We start from the raw sequence: 21,019 nt of genomic DNA on the forward strand, positions 1-21,019 counted from the left end.
CTGTTGTGTATGTTGGGGGAGTGGGGGGGAGAGGATAATATGTGTGTCTACAACTTTCCCCCTAAAACTTCCAATAGTTCACATTATCAAGACTGAGAGAATAAAAAGGGAAAGATTTGAATTTTTCAAAATAAGATATTCACAACAAAGTTTTTTTAAAAAAACTAGACTAAATTCCTTTTATTTCTAACAATATGCAACATGTTACATATGACTCCACACAAGCACCCTGCAGGCAGTTGATGGGCAGTAAATGTTTGTTCAATTAAATCTTCAAAAATTATCAAAAATACATTTGATACAATTACACCCCAGGCATTAAAAACTTTCCCTAATATAGAGAATCCGGTGGTGGGAACCATTAATAGCATAATTGAGTACTGCACAGTTCAAGCCCAACTGTATCTAACTTTCTGAAGTGCTTGGCATTCAAAAGCACACAAAAACAATGTTCTAGACTTGATTCTCAGTAATGAGGAACATAACAGATCACCTTAGTACGTATAAGCGTGATGTTCTTCTAACCGCAACAGCACTGCTAAGTGCTTGCCTTGGCTCCAGAGACTTGTAACTCAAGACAAGACAGACAGCACTGACACAGATAGACAATTTATGCATGCATCAAACCCACAAATTGGTTTCTTCACATTATGGTTCCTAAGTAACCTTCCTACTACTACAGGGTAATTAGGTATGTAATAGACTCCATGCTTTTAACAGTTTTATGTCACAATTCCGTGCCTGATCATTCAATATCACCCTCAGATTTCTGAGATGACAAATGAAGGATGGCACACTATTCTAAGTGACAGTAAGAACCAGCTTTTTGTGTTATGGTAATTAACTGGCCCAAACAGTTTTCTAGTTGTTTAAATGGTCATAAAATATCAGTTGGAGGACTTCCAGGTAAAGATGCAGACTGAACATATGCATTTATTTTTGTTCCCATCTGAAACTCTAAAACATCAGTAAATTGGTTAAAAAGTTTTAAAAGGCATAAATACACAAAGAAAAAGAGAACAGGAGATGAAAGACAAAATTTGGAAGTGGAAGGACAGTGACTTAGCAGAACTGAATAAACTGAATCATAAACCACAAGTGGGAAAAGCCAAAAAGCAACCAAGTGCCACCAAAGAACCTCAAGAACTAGCAGCACCGTGCATCTCTGGCCATGGGGGTGAATGTAAAACTGACAGGTTGGGTTGAAAGTCTATTTCAGAAGGAGGTGAATCTCCAGTTCCGTCCTTCTCTCGAGTAGTTTTGAAACTTCCCCTGATTGCACCCTGGCAGAAGGGTACTCAGAGGGTCTGTGGACTAGGGAATATCAGGCATAGCTGAGGATGAGGCATATCAGGCTACCCTACGAAAAAAGGGGGCCTGAATAAATGTTTGGAGGCCAAACGTTGACAGCTCTCTCCCCCAGCCCTCTTTTTTCATTGGTTCCTAGAAAATTGGCAGCCAGGCTAGTGTCCTTCAACAAGATGACATGATCCTTCTCTAGAGAATGTGACCAGCCCAAGGGGGAGAGAAGTAAAGACACTGATGCCAGGGGTCCCCTAGTGGTCTACCCAATTCACCCTATAGTGAACCCCACATTGACAAGAACACTCAGGCTTCTAATCAGCTAGTTAATACCCCACTCTTAGCTATGATCAGACACTCAGGGATCACCAGACACATGAGGAAAGCCCCTGACATAAAGGAGACCAAAATAAGCAAGAATGAGGCAACTTGAAGGATACAAGAGACTCTTCAGAGAGAAGCAAACTTTAAAAGATCAGTAATATCCTCAGAGTTAAAGAGGAGATATGGCAACTACAAAATAAGAATGTCATTTCTTAAAAAGTAATATTCAGAGACCAAAAAAAAAAAGAGCTGTATGAAATTAACGATAGTGAAGATGAAAAACTTAGTTGAAGGATTGAAAGAAAGCAAAATGACAAGAAGACAAAAATAGGAGAGAAAAGATAAAAACAAGAGCACTAATCCTACCTGTCCATCTTCTGATGAACAGGTCTAGAAAAAGAAGACAGAGGAAACAGAAGGGAGCAAACCATTAATAAAATAATTCAATAAAATACTCCCCAAATGAAGGATATGAAGGATATGGGCTGAAAAGGCTTAGAGATGCTTACAGATCAGAGGAGAGGAGAGACACACACACACACACAAACAAGTCAAACATCTAGTGTGTGAAGTGATCATAAACGCTATGAAGGAAAGGCTAGCAGGGAAAGCAGATCAGGAATGCTGGGGGTGGGGTTGGGGGACTGGAATTTTAAATAGGTCAGAGAAGGCCTCCCAGGGAGGGTGATATCTGAGGAAAGCTGGGAAGGCGGGGAGGTGAGAGGAGCCATGTGGTTGGCTGGGAAAAGCGCATTCCAGGCAAAGGAGAAGTACAAGTGCTGGAGGCCAGAGCGTGCCTGGCACGACCGTCCAGAGAACACAGAGGGGAGGCCACAGCAGCTGGAGCGGCATGACTGAGGTGCAGAACGAGAGCAGAGGTCAGAGAGTTAAGGGTGCACTGGGAGGGCCAGGGGAGGGGGTGCAGATCTTTGCAAAGATTGAAGATTTTGGCTCTTACTGTATGTGAGAACAGGAGGGTTTTGGACATAGGATAGACACAATCTGAGGTAATGTGACATGTATTTCTAAAGGATCACTCCAGCTGCCGTATTAGGAATTGACCGGGGATGGGTACGAGGGTGAAAAGCAGGGAGACTAGTGAGAGGTGCTGGTGGACTGGACCATAGAGATCGAACTGGAGGTGGTAGGAAGTGGCCGAAGTTTGGAACAAGATTTGCTGACAGATTAGATATGGAATGTAAGAGGCAGAGATGAGTTCAGGTTTTTGGCCAGGACACAGCTGCCATTTACTATAAATGGGAGAGACTATCGGAGGGCCAGGAGGTCTGGAAGATCAGGAGTGTGGTTTTGAACATTATCAAGTTTGAAGAGCCTGTTAGAGATCAAGTGAGATGTTAGTAAGCAGGTGAGACTGGAGGGATAAATTCAGAAGTCACTGACATAGGGCTGGGATTTAAAGCCATGAGAAGGACAGTATCACAAGGGATAAGTGTATGAACAGAAGCCCAAGTACTGAGTCTCGGGACCCTCCAGAACTGATGAAGAAGTGACCCTGACAAGAGCTCTTTCAGTGCGGTGGTGGAAGTGAAAACTTCAACGGATGTAGCTGAGGAGAACAGGCAGAGGAGAACTAGAAACAGCAGGAACAAACAAGCCTAACACTTTGAAGGAGTTATGTCACAAAGGGGAACCAAGATATGGCACAGATGATGGAGAGGGAAATAGAGTCAAATGATTGTTTTTCAACGGAAGAAATGATAGCATGTTCATATACTGACGGAAATGATCCAGCAGAGGGGGATTCTGACGTTGTAGGGGAAAGGTAGGAGGCCTTCTGGAACATCGTTCACTATTAGGCAAGAGGGGAGGGCATCTCGTGGACAAGGAGGGACTGGCCTGAGCCGGGGACCTGGACTGGACAGTTTACCTGTACTAAGAGAGGAAACCCTCTATGTTTAAATGTATGGGTGGGAACTTGTGGAAATTCTCTTACTGCTTCTGTTTTATCAGTGAAATAGGACGCGAAGTCATCTAGTTAAGAGAGAGGAGGAGCTGGGTAGTGTAGATCTGAGGATTGAAGAGAAGCTGTGAGATACTCACATAAGAGAATGAAGGAGCAAATGGATTAGAGCAATGTAACATGACTGTGAGGCAGCAATAAAGACCTGCCCGAGCCCTTATCACAGCAGCTAGTATTGGTTTTTCCAGCCATACAGAACTACAAAAGTGTGGTACGAAGTCCGTGAAACTGGAGACAGCGAGGGATGGGGCTTTGCTAAACAGGTACGACAAAGCAAGAAAAATTGTTGAATAATTTGGAGGTAGTGAATATAATAAACTATGGAATTTCAGATGGATAAGGAGGGAAGTGAGACCACAAAGGAGATGAGAGACTTTAAATAAGTAGCAGGTGCCAGTAGGGTCCAAGAATTATAAGCCCTATAGGAAAATTCTTTCCTAACAATGATGAAGTGCCATCCAGGAAGGATTAAAATAGGTGAGTATCCCATTCACCTCAAATGCTTTGTGAAAGGAGGGTTAGGGAAGAGTATAAACCATTACACATTATGCCTTATATCCTCTGCTAAAAAAGGGAAGAATGTGATCTATTTTTTTAATATTGCTTTCAATAGATTAAAATAAAACACACTTTGTTGCCTGAAAGAGAAAATAACAACTACAGAGGTCAGAATCGCAGAGGGAATAAACTAGGAAGGCAGACAGTGAAAAGCACATGGCTGAGACTATGGTGAGACTGCAGACGTGGATGACGAGTCCCGGTGTGTGATCTTGGCGGACAGCGACAGAGGGAGGCTGCAGAGCAAGGTCAACAGGGGAGAAGATTCAGGAACTGAGAAACCATATTTTAGAGGTGCAACCACACAGACAGTGAAGTCACTAAGAATTATAACAGAAGGGCTGAAGAGAGATCACTGTCACAGGAGAGATGCGGTGGGAACAGGGCTCAGCTGTGAACAGAATACAGAAAGGCATAATAGTAGACAGGATACATACAGTCATAATGACATAAGCACCGAACATTGGTCTGGCCAAAACTATAATTATATTGGGAGGCAGGAAGGCCATGGGAGGAAGCAGAGGTTGAGGGATGGGGAGGGGGGTGATAGGTAGGGGTGAGGAGAGGGGTACTAAAATAAATCTGTGTTTTGTGTAACAGAGAGTTAATAGGTAATATCTAAGATGGAATAATCAAGAAGTAGCAATACTATCAAGACATTTAGAGGCATCCAGGTAGATTCCAAAAATATCAGCTAAAAGACTAAAACCAATTGCTTCTGGGGATGAGGGGAAGAAATGGAGGCAAGAGGCAGGGATATGCTGGTTTTAAATCACAAGCCTTAAAGAACTATTTGACTCTTTATATTGTGCCTATGTAACTAATCAAAAATAAAAACTTTAAAAAAATAGTTATTCAAAAAGTGGAGTATGATGCAACTTCTAATTAGGTGTGGTTATTGACCATCCCAGATTAATCAGCTTCATAAGAGCAATCTAAAATATTCACACACTATTTTTTTTCTCTCTCAGGAAGGATGCTATCTTGTTAACTGATGCTTTTGACTTCACCGATCAGTGTTTAAATTCAGCACTTGGCTGTTACGATGGAAATGTCTATGAACGTCTGTTCCACTGGGCTCAGAAGGCACCAACCAATACTCAGGTAGTTGAATAGAACACATTATAAATTATGTAAGAAAGCAGAGAACAGGCAGTGTGTACACCTCCATGTTTTCCCATTTTAATTGATGCCTATTAAGTTAGCAATAGCTTGGCATAGCATGTCTATTTAAGATATTGTGAGAATACATAAAAGAAACCAGGAGCAGGGATGTGGCCCGGCAGGAACTCTGAGTCTGGACTGTAATCAGCAAAATGCACGGCTCAGAATCTGGTAAAGGGAATGGGGAGGAAGGCCCAAGCTCTCAATCATGGCTGACATACCCAAGGGTGGACACACAGTGGCAAACTGGCTTTTAAGTAACAAAAACAAGATGATAAATCATCGCACTGATTTAGCTATTTCATTTTCAGCCTTTTAACTCTCAGTTTTGTATTGAAAAACCAAGCATGCAGGGGTGATAAGAAGTTTAGGGGGTGGGAGGGTGTCTCTCAGCTCTCACTGACGACTGGAGATGCCTCCTGTCTCTTCACTCCGAGGAACATAATCCCACCCAGAAAAAAAGAAGGCCGATGCACTGCCATCAACAGCCCAGGAAAGACAAATAAATGACAATCGCAAGGGCTGTGGTGAAAACATTCCAAATGTCCTAGGAGAGCATACCAGAACTCATTAACAGAAGGGGGAGGGCCAGGGTCCCAGACTCTGCTGTGAAATGCTGTGAACACCACTGACCACATCAACTGGAGTAAGATGTAAACCCTGTATTTAGAATTTGGGGCACCAACACTTAATAGGAGATTTGATACAGATGATCAAAGCCAAGGTAGTCTACAGATACACAACAGGTTAAGCTCTGTAATGCAAACATGTTATTCAGATGGCGAAGCTCACTTTACCTCTTCAGTCAAATTTCAGAAAAGGTGTCTTAACACCTTATCACATTGGCAGCTCTCAGGCTTTCATTCACACTAAGCAGGCTGTCAGACTTGCTCTTAACATTCTCCATCCTGTCATACCTCGTAGCTTAACTTAACAAGATTATCTGAAGCTGCAGCACAACCAGTTACCCCCAAGATGGCTGTCAGAAGGCAGATCCATTCTGGTCCTTCCCTGTTTTTAGGAAGGCATCCTTTTAACTCAACAAGCAAATATAAAGAGCTTACCTAAAGAAGGTATGATCCATCGACTGTTTAGTACAGTTTTAGCTACTTCTAGTGTGTTACTTTCTCTAATGATTAGATCTACTTTCTGACATTTAAATCCTGGCCAAGAGCTGCAGCAGTCCTCTCACTCCAGATTAGCCCCAATGGTCTAACACGCATGCCCTTTGGTGCTCCAGATAAAAACCTACCCTGCTGTCGCCCCTGTCAGGAAACGCCGACGTATCTAGCTCAAACCTGTTTTCCTAGCAAGACAAGGAAACATGCGTTCTCCTGGTTCTTCTTCACTAAAGAACATAAGGACTTTCTTGTTTTTCATTTTGTTTCTAATCCTCATCTTGAAAGAATTTCATCTGGACACTATATGAGGGCAGGCTTGTCTAAATGAGGGGCAGGACTGCCCCACATCTCAACAGACTTGGTAAAATGCTGATGCACCGCATCCCATTCACTCCTCTCTTCCCTATCTGCTGTTACCTGACTGTGAGCCAGGACGGCGTCTTCATCTTCCTAACTCCAGAGTCTGTCACATACTAGGTATTCTGCGTTTACAGGATAAATGAACATGGTTGTGACCTACATAGTGGGACAAGGACCCTGCTGCATACACAATGCTGCAAACGCACTCGATCCTAGCTGCCATTACCTTGCCAGTGAGGTGACAGGTACAGCAATGTGGCTCTTTCATGAATAGTGATTTAGGAATGTGAGATTATAAGTGACCCTGAAGATCTGTTTCCAGTTAGCTAAGATGACACTTGGTTGACTACTAAAATATAGCCACCTAATCTTACATTTCTGGCTCCTCTAGGGACCACCAAAATAGTACTCTCAAAGTGTATTTTTCTTATCTGCTGTAGATGATTTTGAAACTGTAATAAGAGACATTTGCACCAGCAGAAAAAGGAACACCACAGGTACTTCAAATAAATTAAAACAAAAGCTGTGTTGAAACATGCCTTATAGACACAGAAGTACAAATGGGAATATATTTCACTGACATTTCCACCAAGAGAAAAGCGCCATGCCACGTTAAACGTCCTAGAGTCCTAAGAGTCTCTCTTCTGTCTGGGGCAGGTTAAGTGTTGAGCTTTATCCCCAGGCAGGATGATGCCCTTCCATGGTTCACTCTCACCATAGTATCTGCTTTTTTTTTTTTCCCTTGGCTTTTTTCCTGATTTGGATGCCATTTCAAGCCATTTTCTTCTAAATAAACTGCAAAAGGCTGCTCCCCTTCCCCACGTGAACTCTTATCTAAGTGATTCCCTACAGACACAAGCAGTGGAGGAACCAACAAGGATAATTTCAAAATAAGAATCCCATTTCCCCCCATCATTCTATTGTATAAATTTGCCCAAGTAGTTGCTAGATGTGTTAAACGCATCTACTGATCCATTCATTCATTCAGCAAATATTTATTGGGCATATTATTTATGCCAGAAACTATTCCAGGTACTAAGGACAGAGTGGAAAACAAAAGTTATAGACTGTCTTTAAGGAGCTTAGTTTTAGCCTAGACAGGCAAAAAAGTAAACAAACAAGTTAATACTATAAGAGACGAGGGCAGAGCTGTGAAGAAATCAAGACATCATCTTAGAGATTAATGGGGATAACCTATTCCCACATAGAATATTGCTTACTTGATTCTACCTTCTGGTTCCTTGCTTTGTGGTTAATACGTTTAATTTAAAAGAGCCTCACAGTGTCAAGCCTTTTATTTGTGTAAAAACCCAAAAGCAAATGATAAGCTGTGTTTTTTTTTTAATTGGCCACCTGCATCCACAATTTTAAATCTGCATAAGAAAAGGAAGGATGCCCTTTGGAAAAAAATGTTTGTCCATATGTTCATACAAAATGAATTTTAAAACTAATTTTTAAAATTAAGAATCTTATGTAATGCTGCTTTTTTGAAACTAAAAACTTAATTTGAAAGTAAAAGTCATTAATCCTGGCAGAAATAGTCTGTCTTAATAATGTACTTCTTTCTACAAACAGGGGAACCCGGCCTATGAGAAATATCTAAGACCACTATTACAGAGATGGAGATCCAGGCTATGAAATAATCAAGCATTCAACAGGCACCACTGCGTGATAATGGTACTATAGCATACGCATTATTAAAACTGACAACTACATATGTATGTATTTTCTTAAAAGATCCATTATTTTTCAGAGACACAGTCTAAAGTGGATGAAATATCTGTGATTTACTTGAAAATAATCCACAGGAAGAAAAATAGGGTGTGGATTGTTGTTGAAGCTGTTCAATGGGTATTTACACTATTCTCTCTACTTTAGAAGAGGTTTGAAATTTCCCACAATTAAAAAAAAAATTGTAGCACTATCCATTTGTAGCATCTATTTTGTTAAATACCAGGGTTTTGCTTTAGATCCAGCATGAGCCAACAGACTGATTAGTTATCACTTGTGTTGTTACAGCACACAGTTATTTATCCCAGGGCTCAGAGGAACACACACACACTCCTCCTCCAAAAGAGCCTATATTTATTATAATCTAAATAAAATGTAGACCACTTCACATCTGTCAGAACGACTGTCATTAAAAAGGTAACGAATAACAAGTGTTGGCAAGGATGTGGAGAAAAGGGAGCCCTTGTACACCGCTGGAGGGAATGGAAATTGGCACAGCCACTATGGAAAATAGTATAAAGGTTCCTCAAAACATTAAAAAAGAACTACCATATATCTAGCAATTCCACATCTGATTATTTATCCAAAGAAAACAAAAACACTAATTCAAAAAGATACATGCACCCCTACAGCCACTGCAGCATTATTTACAATAGCCAAGATATGGAAGCAACCTCAGTGTCCATAGTAGATGACTGAATGGATAAAGACGACGTGGTGTGTATATACAATGGAATATATACATGGATGGACCCAGAGGGTATTATGCTAAGTGAAATAAATCAGACACAGAAAGACAAGTACCATATGATTCACTTACACGTGGAATCTAAAAAACAAATGAGCAAACAGAAACAGACTCATAGATACAGAGAACAAGCTGGTGGTTGAGGGCAGGGAGGGGAGATAGGTGAAAGGGATTAACCAGTACAAAATTCCAGTTACAAAATAAGCAAGCCATGGGATGTAAGGTATAGCACCAGGAATACAGTCAGTAACACTGTAATAACTTTGTATGGTGACAGATGGTTACCAGGCTTCTTACGGTGATCAATTCACAATGTATATAAATGTCAAATCACTATGTTGTACACCTGAAACTAACATCATATTGTGTGTCAATTAAGAATGAAATGAAAAAAAAAAAGAGCCTTAGGAATACAACTAATATAAATGTTTAAAAATCAACCCTTCTACACTAAAAATGATGTAAAATTTCATAAAAGGCATAATTGTCTCAAATTGCCCATATATAATCAAGCTACATTTTTCACATCATTTTCAACTACCTAAGTATATAAAACTTAAAATTAAATACCATCAAACAAAGTAAACTGCATAAAATCTCAGTTGGCTACTTTTCCTAATTTACTCATATAAAAAAATCACTTTTTAATAATTTATAAATCCAAGAAAATTTACCAAAAGCAAACTTATCTCCAGTGACATGGGCAAGGAAGAGACCTCATAAATGTTTAACTTTTAAAACCTTGTAACAACTAATATTATTCCCATTTCCATACCTGTTTTCAACCCAAATAATTTTATCTTGCATTTACCTCAGCTAACTCATCAACACCTAACTGGATAGGTTGTTTCTTTTCTCATGGTTTCTTTTTTAGGTAACTACTCATCAATTTGAAGTAGGAGACAATTTTCTAAAAAGATAACCTCATCCTAGCACATTTACTGAAACCACAGCAACCTGCCAATAACATAAAGGAATTTTAGTTTGAAGATGGTGAATCCTTCCTCTGAGTAACTTCCAAGAAATAGAATCAAATGAACTATGCAAAGTAAGACTATTGTGAAATAAATAAAAGTACACCACATCCCAACTGTTCCAGATCCTTCACTCACTGCAGTTTTCTTCTCAGAAATAAACTTAACTTCAATGATAAAATACATTTGTGGGTCACCATAACATACAAGAATAAAATGGCTGAAGAGTCAGTTTGTCCCTGTGCTCAACACAAAGCTAGAATAAGGGTCACAGAGCAATGACAATCGGGTGGCTTACTAAAGAAAAATCCGCAATCTTCAAAATAAGTCCTATTTGGAAAAAATGCGTCAAACTGATGTTCACAGTACAGATATGCACTCTTTAAGACAAAACTAGTAATTCTATCAACTCCCTGCTTCAACGGCACAGAATTCTATAAATTGCATCCTAAAGTTCCATGGAGTCCTCCTGAATCAAATACAAATGTGCTATAGGCAGTATTTATTGGGACATTAGGGGAAAAAAAAAAAATTTAGACAAGAAATATCATCTTCCCCCTGAACTGACAATAATCAACAAATACAAACCTAATTTTCATATTTCATTTTTTATTAGCTTTTTTCTGGTAGACAGTACAGTTGGGAATTATACTGCACCAGGCATAGGAAGTAAGATTTCTACCACAAGGACATTTTGTATTCAGAATCCAATATAAATATTTCTATCCGACATTTCCATGGCTACAGATATTTGGTTGCTTGATTTATATGCATAGAAAGAAACAGTTGTCATAACTGTAAAAAGCAGTACTTAACAAGTACTTTTAAATGATTGGAACAGTTCTCCTTCAATATTACAATACTGTTTATTGGTCTGAAAACTAGGTCACCCTACACGATGTTTTGATTTTTCTCAAAGGCATCATGAGTACTCTGTTTATTCTTTCATTCCTGCATTTTTAGCCTTCTAGTTGAGTTAGGGACTATTTAATCAGAAAACATTTTTGCACTGTAATAAAAAAAGCTCTGTTAAGGGTAGATTATATACCATAATGATTTTCAGACTTCTTTTTATAAAAAAGGTATCTGGAGGCTCTGAACAGGCACATGCATACTCAGGGTGAAGGGAACAAAACATAGAGGAGTCTGCTAAAGCACAAAACTTCCTTCTGGTCCCCAATGCCTTCAAATAAATACAAATATTTAAAAAAAAAAAAACAAAACTCACACTGATTAAAAAAAAAAAAATCAGCCTCTTCCGTCTCCTGGAGAGTCCGTTCCCAGGAGCCTCTCCCAGGACAGGAGGTCAGTCATCCGTCTTCCGGGCCAGCCTGCAGAAAGTCCAGTTGTGCTCCACTGTGTTCTCATTGGCCCGCTCACTCATATGATGCACTCGGGTGTTGCGGATCGTGAAACCTTGTTTCGTAATGTATTCCATCAGGTGGACCCGGAGAGAAACTTCCTGGTGATAATCACAGGGTCCAAAAGTAAAGGAAACCTGGCAATCTCTGGTGTCCATCATGTGCTTATTCCACTTCGTAAAATAGTTTGATATACCTTCTAGTAAGGAATGGACCTTGGTGGTGATGGTTAATTGGGTTATGATAACAGCTACTGGATTGGAGTACTTAGAAAGCTTCCGAGTACTAGACAATTCCACAACTTCTTCAAAAGTATCCATAGGATACAAAGGCTTGGGGTCATTGAGACACTGAATCAAGGGCTCAATCTGATAAAAATCTGCTTCTTTCCGAAGCAGATCAAATTCCTTAAAATCCAGGGGTAAGGTCAACTCTGAAGTTCTTAAGAAGTTAAGGACATATCGGAAAAGAGGTCCATCTCGATCAATGAAGTAATTGCCTTGAGGGTCTCGCGCCGTGGGGAAGTCCCCCCCGAACATAGCTCCAAGCATGGAATCCGGGTAACGCGTCAACGTGGTGAGAGATGTTGTGTACAAGTGTCCACCTACATTTAACGTGACTGGGTCAGTCATCTGAAATTTTTTAAAAAATGATCAGTAATCTGAAAATTTTTTAAATCCTAACTTTGACAAATTAAGAAAATTAGTGGTAACAAGCAAAGCAAAAGATTCTTTCAGGCTGGAACATACTTAGCAATCCACTGATGCAAAACAGCTTTACTTTCACATGAAGGGATCTAACATTTGCTTTGATTAGAAAAAAGAGGTAAATCTAATTCTTTAAAACCTTACGTGAAGAAAGGAGGGCATGACTTCCAAAGCCATTTAATTTCAGGCCCAGTATCTAGAGAGAAGTTTTCAAGTCAGAGTGTATCACAGGAAGGAAAAGGCCAAACTAAAATATACTCCTAAAATATATTTCCTATTTGAAAAAAGAGACTTTCATTTTTCTTAACTCAATTTAATATAAAATAGAATAAAAATGTTTTGATAACATAAAGATACTTACTTTCAATATTTTTGTCTTTTCCCCCTCAAAAAAAAAGGGGGGGATAGTGAAATTTATTTTAAAAATGAAAATCTGTGCAGACCTAATCCTCCTAACTTCTTCATGGAAATAACAGTGCCAAATTAAATGTACTAAATTAAATACACACTTTGGTCAACACAATCTCATATACCCAAAGGCTAATAATAGCAGCTTTCAAATTTCATAATCTGATAGTGTATTCACTTTAGTAACATTAATGTTGCAATCTGACCTTTAATTTTTAAAAGGCAAGCTTCTCTAGATAATACATACCTTTGGTTTTGGAAATCATGTTTAAGGAATAAATAAGACAGACAAGCAAAGGCAGGTACTAAGCAAGTAAAATAATTCTTACCAAAAGAAAAGAGAAAGATACATGCACATGCAAACAAAAAGTGCTAGTGGGAGAAGTGGCACCTCCCCAATCACAAGAAAATGTCCTCTCATCACCTACTAGACATTTAATCGTCACTATTCTATGAAGACAGCTTTTTAAGAGCAACATAGAGATCAAAACCTCATGATCTCTCTCAAGTAAGTGATTATAAAAAGTTACATGGAGAGTCCACTTGAGCTTGCTTAACTAAAAACACCAAACAAAATTAAAACACCCAAAAAGATACATTTCAACTTATGGGAGCCAGGCGCGTGGGGGGGAGGGGGGTGCTGCACCATTTATAATTTTTATTCTTACAAGAGGTATTATACCTAAGACTACGTAAAAAGGGGGGGGGGGAGACACACAACAATAATTTGCCAGCCTTCAAAATGCATCTGCAAAGCCTCTCACCATATAGCCCCAGTCTCCATTATCCATCTGCTCCACTGCTGCGTCTCGGGGAGCCCAGGTTCCAGGGAAACTTAGAGAAGAGAAAAAGACATGTGATAGCGCATGTAACTATGAAAACAGAGAGGAAAGGTTTTCCCACCCAAAAGAGCAGGCAAACACCAGAAAACTACTCATCTTTGCTCAACTAAAACCTGCTACCGGGCAGAGACCTTGGGAAGAAAGCACTCCTCTATGGCCTTCTATGGGTGCCCCATCCTTACTACAGTGGGTACCTAAGAGACTGGCCATCTTTACAGTGAGTCATCCTATACCTATAGAAGAAGACAGAGCCCAATAAGTAAACCAGTCATTCACATCCTACCTATCTTCTCCCAAAATTCAATTTTTAGAATTTCCATAGGAGAACATTATGTTTAATTCTACAATCTTATCCTGGTACAAACCTATGATAATCCTCACCAAAAATGTTGTTTAAGAGAAAGGGAGAAAGAGAAAATTTTTTCATCAGCATTTCAACTATATACATTAAACATCTCAGTAAAGGCATCTAAAAACATAAACTTCCAAGACACCAGTATCTCTTTCCAAGAGAAAAACATCAGAATGTTATTTCTTTTATAACAATATAAAAAACTAATTATACTTTTAATAATGATACATTTCATTTTGTACAATCAAAACAAAAAGAAAACAATTTAAATGCCAAACCATTAGAGCACAACGTGGGGCAAAAAGAACCTTACAAACCTGTTTGAGAGTCACTCAGCCGGCACTTAAGGAGAGTCAGCCTGAAGACACTGATAAACACCCAGATACTAATGATGCCAGTTTGAATTTATTTTTATCTACAATTCAAAAGCACTTAAACAAACAGTTTCCCAGCTACTGAATTGCTTTAGTCAGTTCCCTCTCACACACATCATTCCCCGAACTACCCAGCAAAGCAAACTCCAGACCAATTTCAAAAGCTCTGGCAAGAGACAGTAAGAAACATGGACATATTGGTATTTATCTAAGAAAAGTGCTGTCTTTTTTACGTGGTCTTTGAACAGATTCACTTTTCCCACTTTTAGAGGAATCTGGCACACGAATTCCCAGAACAGGCCCTGGCTACAAAAGATCACAAAGGCTCTTTCTCAAAAGGTCACTCAGGCATGTAGAGAACATTTGCATAGCACAGCAGGGGCTGAAATCAGAGCCTGAAGCATCTATTTCTCTACCTTGCAAATTCTTCAAAGCAAACAAGCTAAAATGTGGACCAGACAACGTGCAGTCAGTTTTTATTCCCCACACTCAGCAGTTGGATATAGAGATCTCCACATCTTTGGGGTGCGAAATGAAACAAATGTCAAATTCAGGGCTGTTGTGACCACCTTTCATTCCTCCGACTCGCTACACAAACACTATTTGAAGTAAACAGAACCACTGAAACAGGCTTTACTGATTTGTATTACGAACATCTGATTCAGCTACTGATACAACAGACAGACTTAAAAGGCCAGTCATCCAAAGGTTTGAGAAAGATGCTTATCTTTGAAATTTGCCCATCACTCAAATTATTCATTCCTGACAGCTTCAAAAATAATTCAGTCAACCAACATTTACTGGAGAAGTCCATGTGCAATGCAGATATGCAGAAACAGGAAAGGTACTATCCTTGCCCTCGTGGAGCTTTCAATCTACAAAGGAAGGCAGCATGCAACAACTGAAGTACAGAACAGAATTCAAAAGTACTATGTAATACATGGACTGGCAGAGGCCTGTAGGAAAAAAGAGCAAGAACAATTCCAAATGGGAGAATGGAGGACTTCCGGGAAGAGCTTGCTCAGTAGAATTCTGCAGGAATATTAAAACAACCTGAAAAGGGACTGAAGAATAAAGAAACAATTTAAGGGCGCTTTTTCCCACCACAACAGTCCTGATACAGTAAGCAGAGCATGAATTACTATCCCCCTTTAAGAGATGCAAAACAGAGAAACAGCAGATTGAGAGGCTTGCTCAAGGCCCACAGCTAGAAAGTAACTGAATAAGAACCTGGGTTTTCTGACTCCTAGTCTAGATCTTTCCATAAACCCCTTCTTGGGTAGAAATCCAAAGAACAGAATCCAAGAAACAAGAAATCAAAAGGATTACTGTAAACCACCCCTTGCTACAGCCATCTATTAACCCCATCCACCTAGTGGGGATTTATTTACAAATTTAACAGTAACTCAGTCAAAGTGAACAGTCAAAATGGGTTTGTAAAAATTCCCCTGAGGCACAACAGCAAGCACCTACTCACACGTAAGACTGAAGGCTACTGTCCTCTTTCTTAAGCGAAGAAGTCCAATGCATGAATATTCAAACAGTTAAATGAGAAATGAGAGACCAAAGACAAGGAAATAACCAGACAGCATCAGAGTTAACAGCTGTTGTGCAAGGACTATCCACTATTAATCCTTTTCCCCCCCGCTTTTTTTCCAACTAAATCAAAACAAGGTAACTTCCTGAGCAATGGTAAAAAGAAAATTAGATGATGCCCCTGAAGCTGTTCCACAGCAAAAGCTGAAGTTCTGTTCCGGTATAAAGATGTAATGAAACCTCAAGCTTAATAATTCAGGAAAGCAATTATGGGAATCTATATAAGCCCATTTAAAAAAAAAAAAGCCTCCCTTCATTTGTGTATAACATATGTCAAAATAAAACGAAGTACTATTAGTCATTTCCAATAATAACAACTAAACCGTCCCCAAAAATCAAATGGTTCACTAAAGAGCTCTAAGGGAAAAAACAGTATTGATTAGTTTAGATTTCTATCTCCACTCTTTAATTCTAAAAACCCACTGTGGAGATGCTTAGATATAGCAAGAAACAAACCAAAGAAAGCAAGATTACTGGTCATCCAACAGCTAATTAACCTGTGAACTGATGACTATTAGAACATCTCAGAAACAATACAGATGAATGAAATAAAACATAATCCAAAAGAATTTCCGCACTGGCTTCAATATCTTCTACTAAGTCATTTTCCAGAGCTGCTAACAATTAGAAAATGATTCATTTGCTTTTCATCTTCTCTCCCTTCTGGCATAGTCTCCAGTGGAGGGCTTAGTGAGAAATCAAAGGACCACAACACAGGCGGCAGAAGGAAAATCTTGAAATGGGCATCAAATGGGCCTGTTTTACTTCATGAAGACAAAGAAAAATCTAGTATTTCAAAAAATTTGCCAGGAATGGAGATTATGAGGATAACAGTGAAAAAATTTTCCTTTAAAGTGACTTTCCTTACTAAGGATCGTTTTAAACAGTGAATGCAACCAAGCACAATCATAAAGTTCGAAAAAAGAGTTCTGTCCCAGTAAAATCAGTTTCACCTGAAAAGATTTGACCTATGGCACAAATAAAGTTCTTGTGGAATCAACCAGCTGACTGTTGCCAAAGAATAAAAAGCAGCACTGAAAATTCACCCACGTTTCAGCTTCAAAAGTTAATTATGACTAATGTATAAATTCTGACAGTGTAACGTTAGCAGATAATTACATTAAGGAAAACACATGTCAAAGAATTATAAAAGCCTTAAAAGAAATTGCTATACATTTTCTAAAGTAGTAAATCTGAAAAATGCACAATTCAACAAAGTTAATGACTTAAAGAACAACCTAAGAACCCCTGAAAATCATTCTCCTGACCACTCCATAATTCCAATTGCAGGCTTTATGGTTATGATGAACTAAGTTAGCACAAATATTCTGGGTTTATTGTTTCAGCTACGGACTAAGAATTCTCCAGGACAAAAGTTCTGCTCCTATCTAATAACCTATATATTGCAATACACACCTTCAAATTTGAATAAATAATAAAAACTTGTAACCACTGCTTTCCCAAAGTTTCCAGGTAGCCCTTTTAAAACACTTTTTTTTACTGAAATCTTTCTGTCTGGCATTCAGAAAAGAACACTGAATACAATCCATCTATACACACCTTCAAAATTACCTTTGTACTGAATTTCTCTTTTCTCGAAACGTGGGAGTTTGAAAGTGAAATGCTTTTTTTTTTTAATAGTAACTAGTTCAGCGACATGTAGAGGAGTCATCTAAGTTAACATTCACATACAGGCTGGCACAAGGAGCCAGGCGCACAAGGAGAAAGTGATTATAGTTATCCTTAACCATAGCCGCTACAGAAATGGACTGTTCTGTCCAAAAACTAATTCTTTTTTCTCTCTCCTCTCTCCATGTGGTCTAGAAGAAAGGCACTCTAGATTGAAAAGTGACTTAAATACTAAAGAGCTGTTACAAATAGTTACAAAATCATAAAGTCCCTCTTATCCTCAGCTTCCACAAGATAAAACAGAATACCACCTTCTCAAAAGTAATCATACCAATTAGGCACAACACAAAGGTAATAACTGGCCTACAGGGTAACAGATCAGGACTACGGTTCTTAAGTCACATGCAGGCCCGTGCAGAAGAAAGAGAACTCATCACAGGTGAGGATCTGTATACCAAATCTGCTCCATTACTAATTACGAGACCCTGAGTAAATCACTCTTTATGCTCAGCCTCTCCTGGCAGAGAAGAAAATAAGTGCAATCACGAATAGAAAACCATTTGTAAACTGGCAACTATTACAAAACAAATGTGAAAATATTAGTGGCAGTAGCATAAACAAAATCTCTGTGGTAAACTGAGAAACTTGAGAGTGTGAACACAAGCAACTTAGAGCACTGGCATGGAGACAGGGAGACACGGTCTCTTAATTTGTTTCCAATCTCCCCGGGGTCCTCGTATCTCCAGAGTTCCAGAAGAGAGAATTACAGGTAAAAGGGAACACCTGGCTTTTATAGAAACAATCAGACATCCGAGCTCTTAATCAAAGAAGAAACTTCTCGAAAGCATGACTCAGGATTATCTCCAAGTTAAAGCCAAATCCAAATGAATACATGTATTCCATTTTAAACAGACTCCAAATATTAAAACCCAAGATATATTGAGAGATTCATATAAGGATTCACCCTAGAATTCCTTTATGTAGTAATGTTTTAGTAAAAATATGACTTATGAAAATTCAAATCACACAAACCTTAGAAATGGCATCCACAGCTGTCCTGACCACTCAGTCCTTAATACCGCTAGCATTACATAAAACGAAGTATTAGTGTATATAGCCTGACAGTTCTCAACCAAAAAGCAAGTTCTCTCAACCTGCCAACCGTGCAGGTGAAAAGATTTTCCTTTTGCTCGCTACACAGCTGCTCATTTGAAAAACATCTCAATCTTGGGCTCAGGCCTATGATAAACGCTGTCCCCTAGCTTCTCTCCCATCCTGGGATCACTCATATACTCGAGCATTTGTGACAACTCGAAAATGAAAGTGCAGAGGGGAAATGGTACAGGGCACTTAGGCTACCCCAAACATTCTCAGCCAAACCAGGTCACCTTGGGTCCACTGGCCACTCAAATCTCTTCCACCACAAAGTCTTACAACTGGATTTACCAACTTGTTCTAGAACTAGTGTACTTGAACAGAAGCATGATAACTTCGGCAGCACATCCAAACAGGATCTCTGTTTCATTTCTCGCGTCCCACCCCTCCCCGATCTGCCTCCACCACTGTCAGCCCGGCAGGTGCTTCCCATTACCAAGGCCATTTATCACCTCTGACATCCAGCATTAAAAATGCCCTGACACACAAATCTGGGCATAAAGAACTCAGCTGCAGTCAGTGCCTCTATGGGGCAGAAAATACCCTAAGGCAGGGTTCAGCAGCCCGGCCACAGGCTTTAAATTAGGGCAAACTGGCTAATAAGCGCCACTCCCAAACAATCATGTTCGAGCAAACCTCGAGGTGCCGGCGTCCGGGCCCGGCTTCGCTGTTGCCCGCAGGCGGAGTCTCCCCATCCCGACCCGGCCCCCGTGTGGAAAGCGAGACGCCCGAGCAAGGGGCGCACCCCGGAGCCAGGAACACAGGTCCACCGAGCCCGCACGTCCCTGCCGGGCGCGCCCCGGAACCCCCGCCCTAGCCCGGCCCCTCGGCCGCGGGCAGCCCGCCGCGGGCTCGTGCCAGCCCCGGAGCGCGCCGCCCGGGCTCCCGGCGGTCCCCTCAGCGCGGCCCCGCCACCGCCCGGGTTCCCCTCAACCCCGTTCCCCGGGCCGCTCCGCGCGGGCTTCTCCTAGTCCCGGCCCTCCCGAGGCCGGAGCCCCCACGCCGTGGGCCCGCCCCTACTCACTGCGCGGCGGCTGCTGCGGTGACGGCCCGGCCGGGAGACGCCGGCGGCTGGAGAGCGCGAGGACGAGCGAGCCCGCGCCCGGCGGCGGTGGCTGCGGCGGCTGCGGCGGCAGAGGGGACGACTGAGCCCTCGCCCGGAGTTGCGGCTTCTGCCGCCCGGTGCGGGCGGCGCCTCCCCAGCAAAGACGCTACGCCACGGGCGCGGGCGCCCCCTAATGGCGGCGCGGGCGGGTGGCCGGAGGGCCGAGCGGCCAGAAAAACTCAACTAGGCGCTGCCTGAGCGGCGCAGTCAAGGCGGTTCCGCCGCAGCAGTCCCGAGCCCCGCCCTGAACATCCAGCCCCGCCCCCTGAGGCTCCGCCCCTAGACCCCCCGCGCCCCGCCCAGAGTCCGCCCTACGTCCCGCCTCCGCCCGCAGTTTGGGATCAGCCCAGCCCCGGGTAGTCTTCGCTGCGTTCTCAGGCCTAGGGTCCCCACAGCTGTTTCTCTTGTCATTTCACGAAGACGTATGGGGCTCCTACCATGTGCCTGGCGGGTAGAGCGGCCACCAAAAGGGAGGAGGGTCCTAATGAGAGGAGAAAACCGAAAAGACCCAAGGACAGTAAACAAAACAATGACAAGTTATGATTTTAAGTGAAGGTAGGTACATAATCAAAGGAATTAGATGGAGAATAAGGGGAGGGGGCCTCTGCTTCAGAAGCGGTGGCTAAAGATCTGGACTCCGGAACTGTGGCCAGAGCACCTCCTGGCCTTGCCCTCTGTGGGATAGGTAGTAAGGTTACCTATCCAGCCTGGTGGGCAGGGTAGGCAAGGGCAGCCAAGCCTGAAGGGCCAACGTGGGCGGCCAGAAGGGGAGAAGAGCAGAACTGACTCCAGCAAAGAAAACGACCAAAGCAAAGGAGCTGGTCCTAGATGAAACTCGTACCCGAACTGTCCTCATTTCACCGAAGAAAGCCAAGGATGGAGAGGGTGGGGAATTACCTAAAGCCTCAGAGTTACTTGTTCTCCAGGCAAAGACGCCTTCCAAATCTCATTCGCTTCCTGCTAACCAGGTCTCTACCCCTTTCCAGGTGGGACCAGGTATATGATGTTTGTTTCGCTATTTCCCTTTCACCAATATAACCACTTGCTCTGGAAACTTACTTGCACTTTACATCTGCCTGTGTGTGAGCTGACTCTGGGGTTTAACTTTTATCTGCACGATCATCACAGTCATATCTAACATTTGGTTTTTCTCTGAAAACCCAAGTCAATAGGTTAAAGAAATGACATATGCTGCATCATTATAATTAAGTACTACATTATCATACC

General features: G+C 41.2%; 2 protein-coding genes across 15 annotated transcripts in view; one reads left to right on the top strand and one right to left on the bottom strand.

Annotated features, from left to right (window-relative positions):
• Nucleotides 1-8,734, top strand: part of ACOX2 (acyl-CoA oxidase 2) — a 30,267-nt gene extending 21,533 nt beyond the window's left edge. For 8 of the 9 annotated variants that reach the window (XM_010968311.3, XM_045505318.2, XM_010968309.3 and 5 more), the window contains 2 exons: nt 5,137-5,269; nt 8,386-8,734. In XM_010968311.3, coding sequence (XP_010966613.1) covers nt 5,137-5,269; nt 8,386-8,448 — 196 coding nt within the window. In that variant the 3' untranslated portion in view covers nt 8,449-8,734. Of the gene's footprint in view, nt 1-5,136; nt 5,270-7,250; nt 7,308-8,385 lie in introns of all 9 variants that reach the window. The other variant, XM_074344590.1, reaches the window with a different exon arrangement.
• Nucleotides 8,735-9,347: 613 nt separating this feature from the next.
• On the bottom strand, nt 9,348-19,887 carry KCTD6 (potassium channel tetramerization domain containing 6). 6 transcript variants are annotated; one of them, XM_074344595.1, is made up of 3 exons: nt 19,712-19,887; nt 13,504-13,573; nt 9,348-12,256 (listed from the first exon to the last, which is right to left on the bottom strand). In XM_074344595.1, the coding sequence occupies exons 2-3, from the start codon at nt 13,528-13,530 to the stop codon at nt 11,570-11,572; spliced, it is 714 nt and encodes a 237-aa protein (XP_074200696.1). In that variant the 5' UTR covers nt 13,531-13,573; nt 19,712-19,887; the 3' UTR covers nt 9,348-11,569. The 6 variants fall into 6 exon arrangements, with proteins under 6 accessions (XP_074200696.1, XP_074200694.1, XP_074200695.1 ...); XM_074344593.1 differs by lacking the exon at nt 19,712-19,887 and adding an exon at nt 19,324-19,669; XM_074344594.1 differs by lacking the exon at nt 19,712-19,887 and adding an exon at nt 18,565-18,583.
• Nucleotides 19,888-21,019: the final 1,132 nt, after the last annotated feature.

The sequence above is a fragment of the Camelus bactrianus genome, chromosome 17 (genome assembly GCF_048773025.1).
Source record: "Camelus bactrianus isolate YW-2024 breed Bactrian camel chromosome 17, ASM4877302v1, whole genome shotgun sequence".
Lineage (NCBI taxonomy): Eukaryota > Metazoa > Chordata > Mammalia > Artiodactyla > Camelidae > Camelus > Camelus bactrianus.

Bases quoted from the DNA above. Each gene is read 5' to 3' on its own strand.
- KCTD6 (XM_074344593.1), bottom strand. From the start codon at position 19,382: ATGGGGAGACTCCGCCTGCGGGCAACAGCGAAGCCGGGCCCGGACGCC. The intron at 13,574-19,323 runs GTTTGCTCGAAC...CTCTTCTCTAAG, and splicing joins CCGGACGCCGGCACCTCGAG to TTTCCCTGGAACCTGGGCTC. The intron at 12,257-13,503 runs GTGAGAGGCTTT...AAAAAATTTCAG, and splicing joins ATGGAGACTGGGGCTATATG to ATGACTGACCCAGTCACGTT.